This window comes from Diceros bicornis, chromosome 2, assembly GCF_020826845.1.
Source record: "Diceros bicornis minor isolate mBicDic1 chromosome 2, mDicBic1.mat.cur, whole genome shotgun sequence".
Classification (NCBI taxonomy): domain Eukaryota; kingdom Metazoa; phylum Chordata; class Mammalia; order Perissodactyla; family Rhinocerotidae; genus Diceros; species Diceros bicornis.
In genome coordinates, this window is record NC_080741.1 from 84,009,547 (window position 1) to 84,029,129 (window position 19,583).

The 19,583-nt window shown below is 40.2% G+C and overlaps 1 protein-coding gene across 12 annotated transcripts in view; it reads left to right on the forward strand.

Annotated features, from left to right (window-relative positions):
- ATG7 (autophagy related 7) overlaps positions 1 to 19,583 on the forward strand; it is a 252,183-nt gene that overhangs the window by 37,159 nt on the left and 195,441 nt on the right. For 11 of the 12 annotated variants that reach the window (XR_009223317.1, XR_009223319.1, XM_058565010.1 and 8 more), the window contains exons 8-11: positions 10,794 to 10,882; positions 12,521 to 12,642; positions 16,731 to 16,821; positions 17,602 to 17,746. Coding sequence is in view for 10 of the 12 variants with exons in the window: in XM_058565010.1 (XP_058420993.1) it covers positions 10,794 to 10,882; positions 12,521 to 12,642; positions 16,731 to 16,821; positions 17,602 to 17,746 (447 nt within the window). In the remaining 2 variants the exon portion in view is untranslated. Of the gene's footprint in view, positions 1 to 7,037; positions 7,109 to 10,793; positions 10,883 to 12,520; positions 12,643 to 16,730; positions 16,822 to 17,601; positions 17,747 to 19,583 lie in introns of those variants that run through there. The other variant, XM_058565104.1, reaches the window with a different exon arrangement.

The following is a 19,583-nucleotide window of genomic DNA, read 5'->3' on the forward strand; positions in this document are numbered from 1 at the left end:
GACTCTTCCCCTACCTCCATCCCTCTCCTTTGCCCAGTGAAGTGCTTACTCTTTCTTTATGTTTAAACTTAATCATGATTCCTCAAGGAAACCCTCCCTGACCTTTGTAAAAAGGTTTATTCCGCTTGTAATGGGCTCTTATAGCCTGTGTAGCTCTTCTTTGTAATATTTAGCACAGTTGTAGTTGTACATTTTCTTGGATGATCTTTGATTAATGTAGTTTTCTCCCATGTAAATGTAAGCTCCAGGAGGGCAGGTACCCTATCTTTGATTTCCCACCTTTGCATCTGCACGCTGTAGTATTGTGCCTGGCGTGTAGAATACAATGGAGGGATGAATGCATGAGGTGTCGTGAGGATTGGAACTCACATGTGTGAAGCACCTAAGTCAGTGCCCAACACACAGTAGGCCTTCAGTAAGTAACAGGTCGCTCTTGGTATGGCTCATTATAGTCATTCTAGTCTCTCTCTCTCTTTTTTTTTTTTTTTGGGAGGAAGATCAGCCCTGAGCTAACATCCATGCTAATCCTCCTCTTTTTGCTGAGGAAGACCGGCTCTGAGCTAACATCTATTGCCAATCCTCCTCCTTTTTTTCCCCACAGCCCCAGTAGATAGTTGTATGTCATAGTTGCACATCCTTCTAGTTGCTGTATGTGGGACGCAGCCTCAGCATGGCCGGAGAAGCGGTGCATTGGTGCGTGCCCGGGATCCGAACCCGGGCCGCCAGTAGCGGAGCACACGCACTTAACCACAGTATTCTGCTGTCTGATTAAGGCCATGTAGTTTATAAAGGCTTTCTCAAGTTGTCTTTGCACCTAAAGTTTATGTATAGCATGAGTGACAGGTGTGCTTAGTGGTCTGATGGGAGATGGAATATAGGGAGGTATATGATCTGCAAGCCAGCCTTGATGGTCTAGTGGTTAAGATTCAGTGCTCTCACCACCATGGTCTGAGTTCGTTTCCCAGTCAGAGAACCATGCCACCTGTCTATTGGTTGTCATACTATAGCGGCCGCATAATGCTGTGATGCTGAAAGCTATGCCATCAGTATTTCAAATACCGGCAGGGTCACTCCTGGTCGACAGGTTTCAGTGGAGCTTCCAGACTAATACAGCCTAGGAAGAAGGACCTGGCCACCCCCTTCCGAAAAAGTTGGCTTTGAAAACCCTGTGAATAGCAGCAGAGCGTTGTCTGATATGGCGCCGGGAGGTGAAAGGATGGCGCAAAAAGACCTGACAGCGTTCTGCTCTGCTGTACACAGGGTCACTAGGAGTCAATTGACTCCAGGCACTAACAACAAAAACATATGACCTACAATGGGTAATTTAGAGCAGTAGTTCTTACTTTGGGGCAGAGGTGGTGGTATAAATGCATAACCTTTTTGAGAATTTGGTGGAAGCAATGAATCCTCACCCCAGAAAAATACACATCTACACTGGGTTCTAATGTTAGGGGATCCACAGAACACTGAAAACCCATTCATGGATCCTATTTGGGTCCCTGGATCAGAGGAAGATGAAGGGAAGTGCAGGAGTTAGCCTGCCTGAGGGGGAGCCTGTGGGATTGCTGACATCAGGAGGGGTATGGCCCATCTCTGTTCCAAGTCAGAATGGAGCCTTTGCATCTAGGGTACTGCTCACTCACGTCGAGAGCCTTGGCTGGCTGCGAGGGAGTGGGTACCTGCCGTTGAAGAGGGCACACTGTCTACTTAGCCAGCAGCAGCTGTGGCTACCACGTTCTAAGTTATGACTCTGTGCCCTGCACAGAACTGGTCACTTGCACGTGCTATCAGTAATCCTTACAACATCCTGCAAAGTGAGTAGTATTGCGCCCATTTTATGGATGAGGAGAATGGAAATGAGGTTAGGGAATGGAAGCCTCTTCACGTGTGAATTGTCTTACCTCCTACAGTCAGAATGCTCCCCATAATAGAAAAAGAATCATCCACTTTTTTCTCCCTGGCTCACAGCGTGTTGTGATAGAGTAGGAAGGCCTAGCCTTGGGTCCCAACTGCAACTCATGAGCCGAGCCCTCTGAGTCTCACTTTCCTCCTCATATACAGTGTACAGTAATAACACTCTCTTCCTCATAGGTGGTTGTGAGAATTAAGAGATGATGGTTATAAACAAGCTTCATTAAGTTATATTCACATGTTATAATTTTTCCTGCTGTATTTTCTTAAAATGTTTGTCAGTTTTCATTTTCAAAGGAAAATTCTTTTCTTTGGACTAACCTCAGTCTCCAGCTAGTCTATAAAAATGGAATTTTGAGGCCCTGAGTCATGCAGCTGACTTTACCAAAAAATGGCAAACTTTCTTGCCTTTTTGTTTTTCAAAAAACCTGAAGAAATTAGCAGTGGTCTTCCTGCAGGAGAAGCCCCTCCTGGGATTTGCAGGATTATCAGTTCAGAAGCTCCCAGATCATCCAGGAAGATTTTACCAGTTCACTAATCGTGCTTTCTTTAAAGCTCAATAGCAAGTGCATCTTTGATTGGTTTTCTTTCATTGCTTGGGTGACTGATGGTTGTTAAGGTGATTACTGACTGCCAGACTTCTTTGACTGTTACTTATAGTTAAAAATACCTGTTATGTTACGACTCAAGGATTATATTTAAGTGTGCCTTTAGATGCATATACACATACATGTATAACTGAAACAAAACTTTCACAAAATAATACTTTAATAGGTGCTATGCACTCTATTTCTATCTTATTCTGTTTTATCTTTTTAAAAAATGTGAGTTGTGACCTGCTAAGTGATTCGGGACTCACAAATAGCTCCTCACCTGTAATTTGGACAATGCTGTGTGCCCTTTTTGAGCATACTGGCAGATAAATGAACTGTGCTAGATGTGGTCCCGTTCATTATTTTTATTTCCAGATACATCTTTCTGTTTTTAAAATCTCACAAAGCTCTTCAACTATTATTTTAAGTTTTTGGATTTTTCTGAAGTAAGCATTTTGTATGTATCCTTCTAGTCTTTCTTTTCTGCATTTTTTAGAGACTAAGATTGTACTATATTCTGTTTTATTTTAGCATAATAATATGACACTCTACATCATCCTTTTTAATAGATATGTATGATAATGTATTTTATCAAATTTTTGACATTTATGTTTCTTATGATTCACTGTTAGGAGCTTCTTTGTCGGTGAAATTCCTCTTCTTTCTCCCTCCCGTCCCCTCCTTCCCTCTAACCCTCTGGAATTTGAAATATTTCCTTAGAAAAGATTTCTAGACGTAGAATTACTGGGTTATGGAGTTCAAACAGTTTATGGTTTATAATCTTAAGTGGTGTGCTGGTAAAAGTTTAACAACTGGCTCTCAGGGATGGGGGACCCCTGATTTTCTAGTGTTTGCTTATTTCTGTTGTGTCAGTACTCCCACCATGGCCAGTTTCAAGCTACCAATGTGAAGTCACATGATGTGGAGTTGGGAAGAGAGAGAACAATTGGCTCTCCCAAGCTTGTTGGAGCCACTAGCACACCACTGCTTATAATAACTGTTGCACCCAAACGGTGTCAATCTTCCCTCCTGCCAACAGTACACCCTTACCAGCAGTGGACGTTATATATCTCTACACATTTGGTCAGTTGAAAATGGGCCTTAAGTTCTGATTTTCCTTAGTGAAATGTTGATTCCACTTATCTGTCCCGGTGCCACTGCACTGCTACAACAAATAGTTCCTGTGATTACATTAAAAACAGCCCACATCGCTGTCCCATTGCCAGTCTTTTGGGAAAGCTTGCTGAGTCTTCTGCTTTCTTTAGAGCACTTACTGAAGATTGAATGTTTGGGAAATGTTTTGTAATTTCGACAACATTAGCCTTTAATTCTAGGGCTTTAAAATCTTTGGACAAGAGCAACAGCAAAGGAGCAGCTATTGGTATGCATTTGCGGGGCTCTTCCTTCTCTTAGTGATCTCTGCATATTGGCAGCCATCTGTGACATCACCGTGCATTAGACATTTGAATGCTTTTCCTATACCTTTAAAACATTAATCTCCTTTGTGCATTTCCTGTTATATCAAATGTTTGGGTAATAGCCATTTGTCAGATAAGCGTGTTTAATGGGATCAGTGTGGAAATTTCTCCAGCTGAAGACACTCAAGTTGACAATTTTGCCCTCTTTCTCGTGTTGTACGTTTTCAGCAAATTGCTAGGTGGACTGTAGCCAGATTATGACTGAACCACTTCAGTGAATTGTGGGCTCTTAGCCATGAAGAAAGGAGCGCTTATTTCATAAACCTTCTAAACAAAGGTTTTTTTGCAATTACATTTTGCTTCTTTCTGATGATTCGTATTATAAAAGGAAGTGCTTTGCCCAAGTTCACACAATGAATTTGTGGCAAAGCCAGTTTAGAACCCAGAACTCCTAGCCAATGATTGTTTCTGACGGGCATTTAAAAAATTTGTTTATCCAAGTGGCTAGAGTGGCTTACCTAGCATTGTGCCAATTAATTTCTCCAATGTTGAGGTTCCTGATTTGGTTCCTAAAGCACTTAAAGATTTTGGACTCACTTTTAAATCATCAAAGGAATATTAAATGATGTTCAGCCTAGTGTCAAATCGATTCTGTCATTTTCCTGTCCGGATGCTTGCTTTTTATGCTCAAGCATGCCTCGTGTGGGAAGGAGAGTTACTTTAAAGCATTTTCAAGCTGACCTACCTTTATGTGTAAGCGATGGATTTCTCTTTAGTAGTTCATTCCTGCTCTATAGCTCATCTTAGGTCAGGTTGCTCTAAGAAACTTATTCCTGGTCTTTTCTGCTCAAAAAAAGATTTATTCTTTTTCTTATTACCTTCCTTTATTTATAAGTGTCAGAAATATGCTCATTCTTTGAAATTAGGCATCCACTTGTGGTATCTAATATAACATTCTAATTTATATAATTTAAATATCACTTAGTCCCACCTCTACATTTGTAGATGATAAAACCTAGAACCAGAGAATATCTGATAAACTAGAACTTATCCCCTTCTTTTCGCTGCCAGTTAAGAAAAGATAACCTTGAAACTGAACATAGATAACTATGTAATGGTGATAGATTTAACTGAACAAAGAGGTCAGTGAAGTTACTACAATAGAGTTTATTTATGTTGTTTTTAGAGTTACCATCTGTTGAGTGCTTGCCTTGTTCCCAGTCTCTGTGCTGAGTGCAGGTAAGAGTTATCCTATAGATGAGAAAACAAGGCATAGACAGAGAGATTAAGTAAATTGCTGAAGGGCACGTGAGAGTAAGTAACTCAGGACATTTGACAAGAGCCCAGGTTTATGGAGTCACGTTTGAAAATTGAAACTCAGCGTCTCTATATGAATGGCATTTTCTGGATTGATACTGTCTAGGTTCTTCCTAAATAAAAATTGGATAGCCTTTAGACAACCTGGAGGATTGAGCCTTAATATAGTCTGTGTTGTTTTGTAACCTATATAGGATTTTTTTTTCTCTTTAATGATCTGTAAAGTTCTATACTTCTGCAGCTAGAAGGAATCCTTTGAGATGAAATGATTCAACCCCTTCATTTTACGGGTTGGAAAGAACTTCCCCAATGTCTTGATATAAGTTAGCTGCGAGATTAGAACGCTTGCCTGCTGATGCTCCAGCCAGTGCTTTTTTCACTGCTTCAGGCCATTCTCTTCTTCTAACCTGTTTCAAATGTTACAGAAGTAGGATGCCAATTTCTCCCTTCTCCCCTTCTCTTGTTGGATGACAGAATTGTAAATGCCTTTGATGAATTTTTTAAAATGTGAAGTTAAAATGATGATTACTTAATATATGTAGTCTGTCTAGCAGATACTGTCTTGTCACGGTTGATAGAGGGAGCAAAATAAAAAGATGTCCCAGGTGGTAGCAGTGCCAGCTGGACCAGAAGAACTCCAGGAAGACAACGTCTTCATTCAGAGGGCGCCCCAGGCTGGAGACCTCATTCTCAGAGCTCTCTTGCTTCCCATAGGAAATGCTCTTTTAGACGATACTCTCACGTTCTCAGCCAGGAGAATCCCAGTGTTAGAATGTCAGTGAATGGAGAACCTATCGTGTTGAGAAAGGAGCGAGGGGACGAAAAGGAGCTAGCCGAGGTGCCGCATCACGGTTTTGTATGTAAACTTCATGTCTCAGTTGATCCAAGGTCAACCTTTCCCCCTCCAGCTGCCTCCCAGGATCCCTACCCAACGTGGAGGTGGGGGTGGAAGGAGCGTTTCATATATTGGGGCCTGGAGAAACTGACCAATTCTGTCATTTATTCAACAAATATTTGCTGAGGCCTCACAGAGCTTGTGGACTAGCAAGGGAAACAGATATGAAATGCATCCTGTATTTTGTCCATTCTAAAATGCTTTTTTCTTCATATTTTAATTTTTCTAAAGTCAAGAATTTCTTACAATTATTGTGTATATTTAATGTGGTGATAGTTCCCCTTTTTTTCTGTCCAGTTTGAAAGTGCATTTTCTAATCTGTGGTGCCTTTGAATCGAGAAAATGTAGAGGTTTAACAAGTAATCACAGTTACCATAAGGAAAAATACAAGGTTCAATGAGCCCTATTTTAAGCAAGCACTTGTTTTCTCCTTCTTAGGCTCTAGGCAGCTAGCGCAGAAAATGATAAAGTACATGAGAATCACATGGGGAGGTCACTGAACATGCAGGTATTGGTGCTTAGGGAAGTCTGGGATCAGGTCGGGGGTGGTGTGAGTTCAAAGAGCTTCCCAGGCAATTCTGATGCAGGTGGTCTGCGGCGGACTCTCAGCCTTTCTCGACTTGGCAGGCTGGCTGCACATTAGACTCACCTGGGGAGCTTTTCAAACAACTAAAGCTCCAGCCGCACCCCAGACTCATGAAATCAGAACTTCTGGAGGTGGGACCCAGGCAGCAGGGGCCTTGAAAGCTCCCCAGGTGATTCCCACCTGCAATTCAAGCAGTGCCCCTCAAACTGCAGTGAGCATGGGAATCACCTGGGTCCTTGTTAAAACGCAGATTCGGATTCAGCAGGGCTGGGATGGAGCCTGAGATTCTGCATTTCTGACAGGCTCCCAGGTGATGCCGATGCTGCTGGCGCATGGACCACACTTTGCCAAGCATGGGAAGACATAGAGCCAATCCAGAGTTTTCAAGGTAATGAGAAATAGCCCCACAGACTTTTTTTCCTTTTGTCTATAAGACTGCCTTTTCTAATGGTTCCCAAATTCAAGTCTGTAGACTGGACCAGCTGCATCAGAGTTACTCAGGCACTTGATACAGATACCGATGGCTAGGCTCACCCCTGGGGATTCAGAGTCACTAATAACGATGTTAGTAGCACAATGCACGCGCAGGCTTTTCATGTTCAGTACCGTCTCATTTAATCCTTACTACAACTCTATGAAGTAGGAACTATTATTTTCCCCATGATTCAGATTAAAAAAAAATGAGTCCTGGAGGAGTTGACTAATTTGCCCTAGGCAACTCATTTAGTAAGGGACAGTACTCAGAGCAGTCTCTGCAAGTTCTATTTTTTTGGTGGGGAAGATCGGGCCCTGAGCTAACATCCGTTGCCAGTCTTCCTCTTTTTGCTGAGGAGGATTAGCCCTGAGCTAACATCTGTGCCCATCTTCCTCTATTTTTTGTATATGAGATGGCGCCATAGCATGGCTTGATGAACGGTACGTAGATCCGTGCCCAGGATCTGAACCCGCAAACCCCGGGCTGTGAAGCAGAGCTCATGGACTTAACCGCTATGCCACTGGGCCGGCCCCCTGCAAGCTCTATTTTTAAAACGTCCCTAGATGCTGATATCTTATCTCCCGGTGGAAAAGGAAATCTCAAATAAAGGTATCCTGTATTTCCTGAAAGATTGATCATACATATGAATCTGTTTGTGTTAAATTAAATATGAATCTGTTTGCATTTAAGACCTGAATATGCAGCCAGACATAAACCTTCAGTCTTAGGAATAAGAAAATTTCACATAGCAGAGGAGGAGGCAACAAACGTTTTTAAAGAATATCTTTGAAATAATGCAATATTGATAAGACAAGAGTAAAATTCATTTTCAGACATTTATTGAGCACAGAGGAAGACTACTTAATGTCCTTCATTGGGAAATAGAAAAAAGCTGTGGTACATCAATACAACGGAATGCTGTTCAGCCACTACTGACAATGGTTTTAGAATGACATTTATTGGCATGGAAGAGAGTTCACAACAGAATAACAGATATAAAACAGTATTTACAGCATGATCCCTTTCCTTTCCTTTCCATCTGAATGTTAGTTAAGCTCCTTCTTTGTGGCTGACACTAATACTGAGCATTGTGGTAAATAAATGGAAGTATTTGGGCTGATCCCATCCTTACAGAACTAACTGGATCTAGAGTAACCAAAAATATATCTGTCATGTTTTTATTTAACCCATAGCTACATCTACAAAGGAAATCTGTGGGTTAACTCATGGTCTTCCCTCCCTCGCTCCTTTCATCTGTCCATCCAGCCACCGCTCCATCTATCCATCCATCTTTTCATCATTCAACAAGCATTCACTAAGTATCTGCTACGTATCTATGAACTGATCATGGAGAGATGAAAAAGATACTCCCTGCTCTCTAGATGCTCATTGTCTTCTTTTTTAAAATAAACTTTTTATTTTGGAATAATTTTAGATTTACAGAAAAGTTGCAGAGAGTTCCCATATACTCTCACCCAGTTTCAGTTTTCTCTAATGCTATCACCTTACATTACCATGGTACATTTGTCAAAACTGAGAAACCAATATTAGTTACCTTACTGTTAACTAAACTCTAGACTTTATTGTGATTTCCCAGTTTTCCAATAGCATCCTCCTTCTCTTCCAGGATCCAGCCCAGGAGACTATATTGCAGTTTGTTGTCATGTCTCCTTTGTCTCCTCTGATCTATAACAGTTTCTTAGACTTTCCTTGTTTTTGATGACCTTGACGGTTTTGAGGTGTGCTAGTCAGTTATTTTGGTAGCATGCCCCTTAATTTGAGTTTGTCTGATGTTTTCTTTTCTTTTTTTTTTTAATAATTCTATTTATTTATTTATTTTTCCCCCAAAGCCCCAGTAGATAATTGTATGTCATAGCTGCACGTCCTTCTAGTTGCTGTATGTGGGATGCGGTCTCAGCATGGCCGGAGAAGCGGTATGTCGGTGTGCGCCCGGGATCCGAACCAGGGCTGCCAGCAGCAGAGCGCCGCACTTAACCGCTAAGCCATGGGGCCGGCCCTGTCTGATGTTTTCTTATGATTAGACTGGGGTTATGGGTTTTTGGAAAGAATTCCTCTAAGGTGAAGTGCCCTTGTCATCACATGACATCAGCAGTACCTGATGGCGTCCCTGGTGATGTTAAACTTAATCACTTGGTTAAGGTAGTATTTGCCAGGTTTCTTAACTGTAAAGTTATTATTTTTATTTTGGACTCAAGTCACTAAGTCCAGCCCATTCTCAAAGAGGAGAAGAATTAAGCTCCACTCCTGGAGGGGGCAGTATCTACATTTATTGTTTGGAAATCTTCTGTAAGGAAGACTTGTTCCTTTACTTTCATTTATTTATTTATCTCATCATTTATTTATGTCAGTGTGGACTCATATTTATTTTATACTATGGGTTGTGATCCAATACCGTATTATTTGTTTTGTTGCTCGAATTGGCCAGGCTTGGCTATTGGGGGCTCTTTCAGTTGGCTCTGGTGTCCCCTTGACATGCCCTCATCTTTTTGTTTATTGAGCACTTCCTTACTTTCAGGTATACAAGATGCTCCAGGTTCATCTTGTATTTTCCCTGCCTCACCCCTAGAATGAGGCATGTGTCCACGGACTTCTTCTTCCTTTTGCTGGAGAATGGTATTTTAAAATCAAGATCTAGAGGCCGGCTCGATGGCGCAAGCGGTTAAGGGAGCATGCTCTGCTGCGGCGGCCTGGGGTTCGCTGGTTCGGATCCTGGGCACGCACCGACGCACTGCTTGTCAAGCCATGCTGTGGCGGCGTCCCATATAATGTAGAGGAAGATGGGCACGGATATTAGCTCCGGGCCAGTCTTCCTCAGAAAAAAAAAAAAATAGGATTGGCATCAGATGTTAGCTCAGGGCTGATCTTCCTCACAAAAAAATAAATAAATAAAAATCAAGATCTAGGTGTTGGGCACTCATTTTGAGAGAAAGGAGACAGAAAAAGTAAAAAATGTTATGTATAATATGTAAAGAGCTCTGGAAGTAGAGAGGACAGAATGACTACTTCCACCAAGGGAAGTCTTCACTGAAGAAATGATATTTGAAGTTGAGTTTTCCAGATGGAGGCCAGGGTTGAGGGAGTTGGAGGGGAAGAGGTTGGAGGAAATATAAGTTAGCAATATCAAGGGCATCTGGCTTTTTAATTTGATCTGACTATAGACTTACGATGGTAGTGGCCCTTCTTTGATTTTTCTCATTATATAAAAATTAGCAGTTTTCACAGATTGTCTCTTTAAGAGAGGATTTTCTCTATGTGAGCCCTGACAGTTGACTGTCCTCCCTCCCTCCCTATTATCCTTGCAATCTTTCTTTCTTCTAAATGTATCTAGTTCCTACTCTCCACCCAATGCAAGGTGCAGGGGGTGCAGAGAATTTGACAGCTCCTGCCATCAAGGAGTTCTGTCATCTGGTGTGTGAGATCCTTTTGCTTTCTTCTCTTCCCTCTAGCCTTCACCAGGTGTCTACTTGTTAATGCTTTTGCAAAATGGCATAAAGAGGGAAGTGGAAGTGTTATCGACGTGTGTATTGTGAAGGTGACATGATGCTTGACTCACTCAGAAAGTCTTCTCTGTTCACAGATAACAGTCGGTGTGTATGATCCCTGTAACTTAGCCCAGTACCCTGGATGGCCTTTGAGGAATTTTTTGGTCCTAGCAGCCCACAGATGGTATTTACATGTGTGTGTGTCTGTCTGTCTATCTGTCTGTTTGCCTTTGTCTTTATGTTTTTGAAACTGTCTGCCTATATCTGTATCTCCGTTTTCCCAAATGCATTTTTTCATTTTTGGCATAGAAACCAGATAATAAATCAGTAAATTAGTCAATCCAATTGCCATCAATAGGGAGCCCTTAAGCAGGTCCGTTATGGAGCTGCGGACTTACCAGACTGTACTAAAGGTATTTGAGAGTACGGCAGGGCAAGGAGCCAGGAGTCCCAACCCTGGAATTCTCCAGCCCTCCCTTCAGCTGTCTGGGTCGCTTTCAGATAGGATTGTCCTGTTGCTACTAGCCTCCTTTTTTCCTAACCCTAAAATAATTAAAACAGAGGGTGTCTAAAAGGCCAATATACATTTGAAAATATATGCAACATCATTAGACATCAAGGACATAAAATATTATGAGATACTACTCATTAATAGAGATGAGATACAGTGATGAGATACAGTAATGAGACACTGCTACATACCCACCAGAATGACTCAAAAAAATGACAATACCAAGTGTGGTCGAAGATGTGGAGCAATTGGAACTCTCAAACGCTGATGGAAAACTGTTTGTCAGTATCTAGCAAAGTTAAAATTATCTGTAAATTATCTGAGTGGTTTCACTCAGGTAGAATGCACAGACATGCGTACTCAGATACAAGCAAAAACACACATACAAGAATGTTTATAGCAGCATCATTCTTAATACCGAGCACTGGGAATAACCCAGATGTCCTTCGACAAAGAAATGGGTAATAAATTGTGCTGTATTCATTGCAATGGAATGTGATGTTGCAGAGAATCTGAATGAACTACCGATACATGTATCAACATGGATGAATTTAAAAAACATAATGTTGAATGAAATAAGCTGGACCTAAAAGAATACATAGTCTGTGATTCCATCTATGTAAAGGTCAAAACAGGCAAAACCCATATATGGACTGAGAGTGATAGTTATTTTTGAAGAGGGTGGTTAATGACTAGGAGAAGGCCTGAGACAGGCTCCTTTATATTTAGGATGCGTGTACTTGTCTTTGTATCTGCTTTACTTAAATAAAAATGTTTATTTAAAAAAAAAAGATGAAGCTAGCTAAATTATAGATTGTCCCTAGAGGGAGAATGATTATACTTACTTACGCAGGTGGTGTGTCTGTATCAGGCAAATGGGCTTCCTAACTACTGACTGAGGTGCTGTTGCATAGAATGTAAATTCAGATGGGGAGAAGGGGGACCAGAAGAACCCGTGTGTGCCTTAGAGGTTCTTTTTAATGTCTTCTGAGCTTTTTTCCTTCTCTGTATTTAAGATTTGTTTGTCAGAATTACATATGTGCATTGTGATTGTTATATAAAATTCACCTAAAAAGACAGCACAGCCAATTCAGCCTTCAGCCTCTAAACACTTACTCAAAGGAAGCATGCTTGGATGTATTCAAATCTCTCAGAGGTTAAGGCCACCCCCTGAGGGTGTCAGGGAGGCATGATTACAATGAATTGAATTCTCTCCAACTGGATTTGCTGAAGCTCTTATGTGAGCCCTTTCTTTTCCTTTCTTAAAAATAATAATCAATCAATAAATAAAAATCCGGGGCCTGACAACAGGAGTAGCCGTTTTCAGTCTGTTGAAGTCCTCTGCTTCCGGGACCGCACCATGCAGGGGGTGAGAGACGTCGCCCACAGCATCATCTTCGAAGTGAAGCTTCCAGAAATGGCATTTAGCCCAGGTAACTTGCCGGTCTTTGAGAATGCATATAATTATCATTTATCAGAAACCAAATCAGGTTTAACTTTCCTTTCATCCCTTCACAATGGGAACAGAAGGGAGAGAAAAGTATAACTCCTACCTCTTTGCCAACCGAACACTTCCCTTGAACAGGGGGCTGTGCTATTCAGTCAGGAACAAAGGCAAAGATTGTCCTCAGGAAATTTCCTCCAGGCAGTTTTTTCAATCTTGTGGATTTTTTTCCCCCTAGTTTTTGTTTTTGATTAACACAACATCTTTATTTCTGACCCTTCTTAAAGGAAGAATGAAGTATTAATGGGCTTAGATGTTTATTTGTTTCATAAAGTTATGTGTGATCCATTTTCTGTACAGTAGACCAGCCAGCAAAAGTCCCATTTCCCCTTCCACATTTGATCCTGTGCAGTAGACATCAGCTGTTATCCTCGTTTTATAGATGAGGAAACTGGGGCTCACACACATTTTATATATAAGGATATGTATGTGTGTGTGTATATATGTGTATGTATGAATATATGTACATACATTTATTTATATATTTATACACCTATCACAGAAACAGAATACATACTCAAGTGTGAGTAAAATAAAGATAATAATACCCACCTTATAGAGTATCCCTTATGAGGAATCTGTGTCCGGTGTAAAAGACAGAACACAATGTCTGGCATATTATAGGTGCTTAATAAATGCTAATTTATGTTAATTTCCTGTTTCACCCAGAGCCCAGCACTCTTTCCAAAATGATCCCTCAGATCTCTGTCACTTATATGCTTTCCAGAGTCCTTCCGCATACATCATTTAATTTGCTCCTCACAACGTCTGCATTGTTCCAAGGCACATTGCTTTCTTTAATCCGTGGGTCATGTGCCTTAAAGTGTGTGTGTGGTGGGGTGTTAAAATCTCTTCTGAGATGTCATTTCTAGAGTATAGAAATCGAAACGGTTCAGCTTTGGCTCTGATGACATTTTATCAGTGATTCTTTGCCACAGCACTGATAAATATCTTAGACTTCTTAGAAAGATTGACAGAGGACTGCTTGGTCAGGCAAAGGAGAAAGCTATAACTTCTCGGTTGAGAGCCATAGGAATCTGTTCCCTCTGTGCTGTCTTTAGATATTTCCATTTGATTTAGCACCCTCTTCTGGCACATTCTAAAATAGCTTCCACGTGATGTAACTTAAATACTATACCTTTGTTTTATTAAGCTACAACTTGAAGATGGTTCTAGGGGAATGAGGTGAGAGTTAACTAACAAGTAATGTGTGCCTGGTCGATGCCTGGTAGTCTACCAGTTACCCTCCATACGTTGCTCACTTAATCCTGGCAACCACCCTATGGAGGAGGTAGTTTTCTTTCCATTTTTATGATAAAGTCACTGAAGTACTCTTATTCCCTGCTACCAATGATACGCTACCAATGGTATGCTTGGTGAAGCTGGCAAACCAGGAAATGCTGTACATTTCCATTTGAAAAAGAGGTTTTCTATAGTCCAATAATGCCTTCAACACATCTTCTTTATGCTTGATATTGAGTGTAGATTATTTAATTTAGGAAAATCAGATTTTCTTTTCTTTTTTTTTCCATTTAAATTAATGTTTTCCCTCTTAGCTGTAAATAAAACTTTATAGTAAATAAATCTTTTTGAAGAGTTATTCTGTAACCTAATGTGAACTGAAAGTATTAGTGTGGTAGTACTTTTTAGTATTTCGAAGACATCCTGTAGTTGCAATGGCAGTGCTATAAGAAGTATAACTTTAAATATCCTTTATCTTCTTTTGCTCCTCATGGTGCAGCCAGGCCCACTCTCCATTGCTGCTACAAAGAGTATTCCAGCATCCGGCTGAAGGAGGCAGCAGACACTGCAGGAGTGGGAGATCCCTCATTTTAATTTCTGTCCTGACATGCTCTTCCTGGTTACCCAACTGTGGGAAAACAGGACCTCATTTTTCCCTAAAAATATTTTATTAATTTAGGGTCTGTCTTATGGATGTAGCTTATATGGAGGCAGATTTAACAGATTAAATATTATTGTCATACATAGTATTTTTTTATTAGTAGTAAGTTTAAATTATATCTAATTTTCTTAGAAATGGCTGTAACATTTTGAGTACACAAAATGTTTGAGATGTTTTAATTTGAAATGATATTTTGTTTTTGTCTTAGGATTTCTTATCTGTAACAGGAGAAAGCGTAGACTGGAATTTTTAATTACAGTACTAGACTGGTTCTGAAGTTCTTGTCAAGTTTCTGTGCTATATATTAGAGAAGCATTTTTTATTTGAAGAATAAGCAAGTAAGAATAAGTAAGAATAGCAAGGAAATCAAACAAAATATTAATTAGTAATAGGTCTGAACTCTTTTTTCCCCAGAAAAAGAATTTTGAAGTCTTAACCTCTTTAAGAACTCAAATCTATTATGTCAGTTTTAATTTTTCTAACATTAAAAATAGGACCACACCAGAGTGCCTGAGTTAAAATGAGAGGGGCCATTTGTTTTCTTGCTTCCTGAGGTGAATGATGCCCCCAGCCAAATTGGGGCCCAAGTAGCTTTAGAGGATAATTGGCCCCATGATTCCCCATTGGTCATCCTATCCCAGAAAGAAAAGATTGTGTAAAGGAATTTCTACACCTTCTAGGTCCCATAATTATGTTGAGCAATACTATTTTAAAAGACAAAGGTCAAAAGCTAAAAAGTCCCCAAGTAAAGGAAAATAGAGGTGTTGATAGACATCTAAAAGTAGGAGAATGGCCAAAGATCACCAGTGTACAATTAGAAACAAATGTAAAATTCCTCCCAGTAGTCTTGCACATCTTAATCTTAAGTCAGGGCGTTTCTGTTCCTTCAGAGACTGTTACTTAAGCAGACATCGGAGGGGATGCTGGAAGGGCAGGCTGTGGCTGGGTGAAATCTCTGCTAAGGAGTTGAGGCTTTCTTGTGAATTTCAGGGATTCAGTGAGAAAGGAAGAGCAAGCAAGGTCCTGAAGTATGGGGAGTGTAAGAGAGTGGGTGGCTCTCATGAGCAGGATTTACAAGGCCAGGTTTCCCTGGTGAGGTGAAGAGGTAGCAGGAGTATTCTACAAAGCAATTGAGGTTTTTAAGAGGATTTTGCAACAATAGACTAGAGCAGCATATTCCTAAATGTGTGCCGTGAGATTTGAATTGGTGTTACGGGATGAGGGAGGGAGATAGGGACAGCCAGGTCAGTTTGGGAAACACACAACCAGTCAAGTAAAGTGGTTCATTACTGCAGGCTTCTCAGAGCTTTGACCTCCCTCATGTGCAACGGGAATCGCCACGTTTGGGTGGTGGTAGGTGTGGGTATAGAACATAGATATGGGTCTAGAAGCGTTTCCCAAGCCTTCCTTAGCCATGGGATCTTTATCCTCTCAGAGCTTGGCGTAGGGCACACGTTGAGGACTGCTGGATTTGGAGTTACAGAGGCTCCCGTAGCAGATGTTAAAAGAGGTCGGCAGAGACGAGCTAAGTCAGAGAAGGAGAACGCCTGAGTGGATGAGGGTGAGCTTGAAGGAGAGGGCAGCTTAGCAGAGGGACAGTCCCTGTGGACTGATCTGCACACAGTAGGTGCACAGTGACGGAGTTGAGAGGCTGAGCAGAGAGGCATGGCAAGGATGAGGAACAGAAGGGATGTACTGAACGTAGAGGTTCACATCCCGATGGGAATGTCAGTAGGTGTGCTGAAGGGTCACGCTGGCTCGTCTTCCTCAGGTAGAGAGCCTCCGCAGGGTTATACCTACCCCAAATATGGTCATCTTTTTTTGAGCCACTTCCAGTAACTGCAGAAGTTGAGGCAACTCAGGCCAGAGTTGAGAGCTGTTTCAGAAGGCCCTCTGCAGGAAGACTGTGCTTGGGTCGGCTGGTGGCTAACAGGATTCCTAGTGGCTGAGGAAGGTGGGGCAGAACCCATGAGCCTCTTTGAGGTAGAAGTGAACTAGCAGTTCGCCAGGGCATGCATTGTGAATGTCAACCTTTTAAAAGCAAGCTTGCTGCCTGACTTATTTGTTTTTATTATTCTCTCTTTCATTGCACTTATTGTTTTATTTGCCTTAAGATTGTCCTAAAGCAGTCGGATGGGAAAAGAACCAGAAAGGAGGCATGGGACCGAGGATGGTGAACCTCAGTGAATGTATGGACCCTAAAAGGTATATTGTGGAAGCTGTTTTCTCCAGGGGGGCTTTTTGTAACCAGGACACACACGAGGTTCTGTCAGGCCAACTGCTTTGCCCAACACAGTGCAGGGGTGGCGTTCACATTGAAAACCAGTGTTATTCCACTCTTTGCTGCCTAACTCTTAATCTGAGTTCGGTTGTGAGAATTAATATTAATGATGGCTATCCTGAAGGGCACACAGTTCATCTGTTCTTCTAGACATTCTAAATTTTTGTCTTGCTTCAAGCTCAGACTCACAGACCTGTATACCTGCACCTTTTAGTCCTTTATTCGTTGCCCTTTAATTTTGTCCTGTTAGCCTACACTGAAGGACATTATAAGAAATATTTCACAGAAACCAGTATTGTGTTTAAGGGAGGATCTAAGTGCACCCTTTATTGAGGGGCCATGGAAGAAATTTCTCTGTTTTCAGTGTTAGGAAAACTTTCCTCTTAAGCAGCTGATGTGTTTTTGTTCCTGGACTCCTATAGCTGGTCATCCTTCCCTTTTCACCTTGGCTGCTAAGAGCTCAGTATCAAATTTGTGGCCTATCACTAGCAATTACAGAGGACTACAGTGGCATGCGTTCTGTGTGGTAACCTTTCTTCTCCCCATTTACACTCAAGCTCCATCTTATTTTCCCTTTGATCTCGATTTCCTTGGTATTTGTTTCTTGTTGTCTCATACAGCCACTTTATATCTAAAAAGGACAAGAATGAGGCATAAATGAGTGACTGACTGAATTAATAAATAATAGTTCTCTTATTTTCTAGGTTAGCAGAGTCATCAGTGGATCTAAATCTCAAATTGATGTGTTGGAGATTGGTCCCCACTTTGGACTTAGACAAGGTTGTGTCTGTCAAGTGTCTGCTGCTTGGAGCTGGCACCTTGGGTTGTAATGTAGCTCGGACATTAATGGTGAGTTTGTGGGGAGCGAATGTTCCTTTGAAGCTGTGGCTTCTCTTCTTATTTTACTATACCTGCATGCCTTCCACCTCCCAGATTCCCCCTCTCCTCTCTCCCTCTTCCCTTCTTCCCTTCTTCCCTCCCTTCCTTTTTTCTTTTCTCAGTATCTTTTTAATTATAAAAGGAATACGTGCTTTTGTTAGGTAGAAGCAGAAAATCTCGCTCCACTCCCATCCCAAGTCCCACTTCCCAGAATTAAGCAGACTCCATAGATTAGTAGGCAGCATCTTTCCCTGAAGTTTTCATAGGCATCTACAAATACAGAGAGACATTTGTTATCTTTGCTGTTATTTATTTATTTATATTTACAAAAATTGGATCATGGCATACTGTCTATAATAGGTTTTTATTTTTAACTTAATAGAAAAATAATTGTGACTCTCTTTCTATGTAATCCATTTTCTGTATATGTAGTTTTTGTTGTATAACTATGTCCTCAATTTATTTAATCAATTTCAACATATTTTTCTTTAGAGATGCTGTTGAAATGAACAATCTTATATCTTTACATATCCATGGGATTATTTCTTTAGGAAAAAAGCCTTAGAAGCAGAATTACTATGTTAGAGAGAATGTACAGTCTTTTATAGACAGATATTTTTTCCCCAAACTAAATTACCTTCCAAAAACATGTAGTAGTCTGTACTCCTAGAAACACGTCAGAAACAGAGCTTTTTAATTTGCATTTCTTTAATTAGTGAATGTGTCTCTCTTGTGAATTTTATTTCTTCTATTCATGTCCTTTGTTATGTTTCTTTTATTGACTTAGAGTTCTTTTTTTATGGATATTAACCTTTTTTCTATAATACAATACAAATATTTTTCTCAATTATTTAAGGTATCTTTAACCATATAGAAGTTTTTAAAATTTTATGTTATTAAATATGTCAGTATTTTCCTTATGGTCTATAGAACTCTTGATTTTATGTTTAGATCCTTATCAGCGTGGATTTATTTTTGTTATATGATGAGAAGTAAAGATCTAAGTTCTTTTCCACAAAGTGGGAAGTCATTTGTTTTAATGACATTTATTCAATAATACAAATCATCATTTTTCTACCTATATCAAATACTAAATCCCCTATGTACCTGCGTCTCTATGGAGTCTCTATTTTGTTCCATTGTTTCAGTTGTTCATTCCTGCATTCCTACTCAGTTTTAATTCAAATGACAATGGATTTATAGATAAACTGGGATTAATATCTTTATAATATTGATCCTTAGTTCCAGAAGCATTGTATAGCTCTTAACGTTATTTAGATCATCTTTGTCTTTCAGTAGTATTTTCTTTATATAGATCTTGTATGTGTCTTATTTAGTTTATTTTTACATATTTAATGATTTTTTTCTTTTGAAAATATTTTCTCTCACTAAATTTTCCTGTTGGCTATTACTAGGATATAGGAAAGATAGTGAGTTTTGAATGTTTATCTTCTATCTGGCCATCTTTCTAAGGTCTCTTAGTTATAATAGTTTTTCATTTGATACTTTTGAATTTTGTAGGTTGATAAGTATTCCTCACCAACATTTATATCTCTGTTTCTTTTCCTTATCTTATAGGATTGGCTAGGACTCCATAGTAATGTTGAGGAATAGCAGTGAGTGTTGGTGTCCTCATTTTATTACTGACTTTAATGAGAAACTTCTTGTTTTACCTTTAATTTTGATAAGTGATATTGGTTTCTGCTAAATGCTCTTTTACAAGTTAAGGAAGCTGATTTCTATTTCTAGCTTACTGTGAGTTATATCAGAAATGATTGTTGAGCCTTAAGAAATATATCTATCAAGA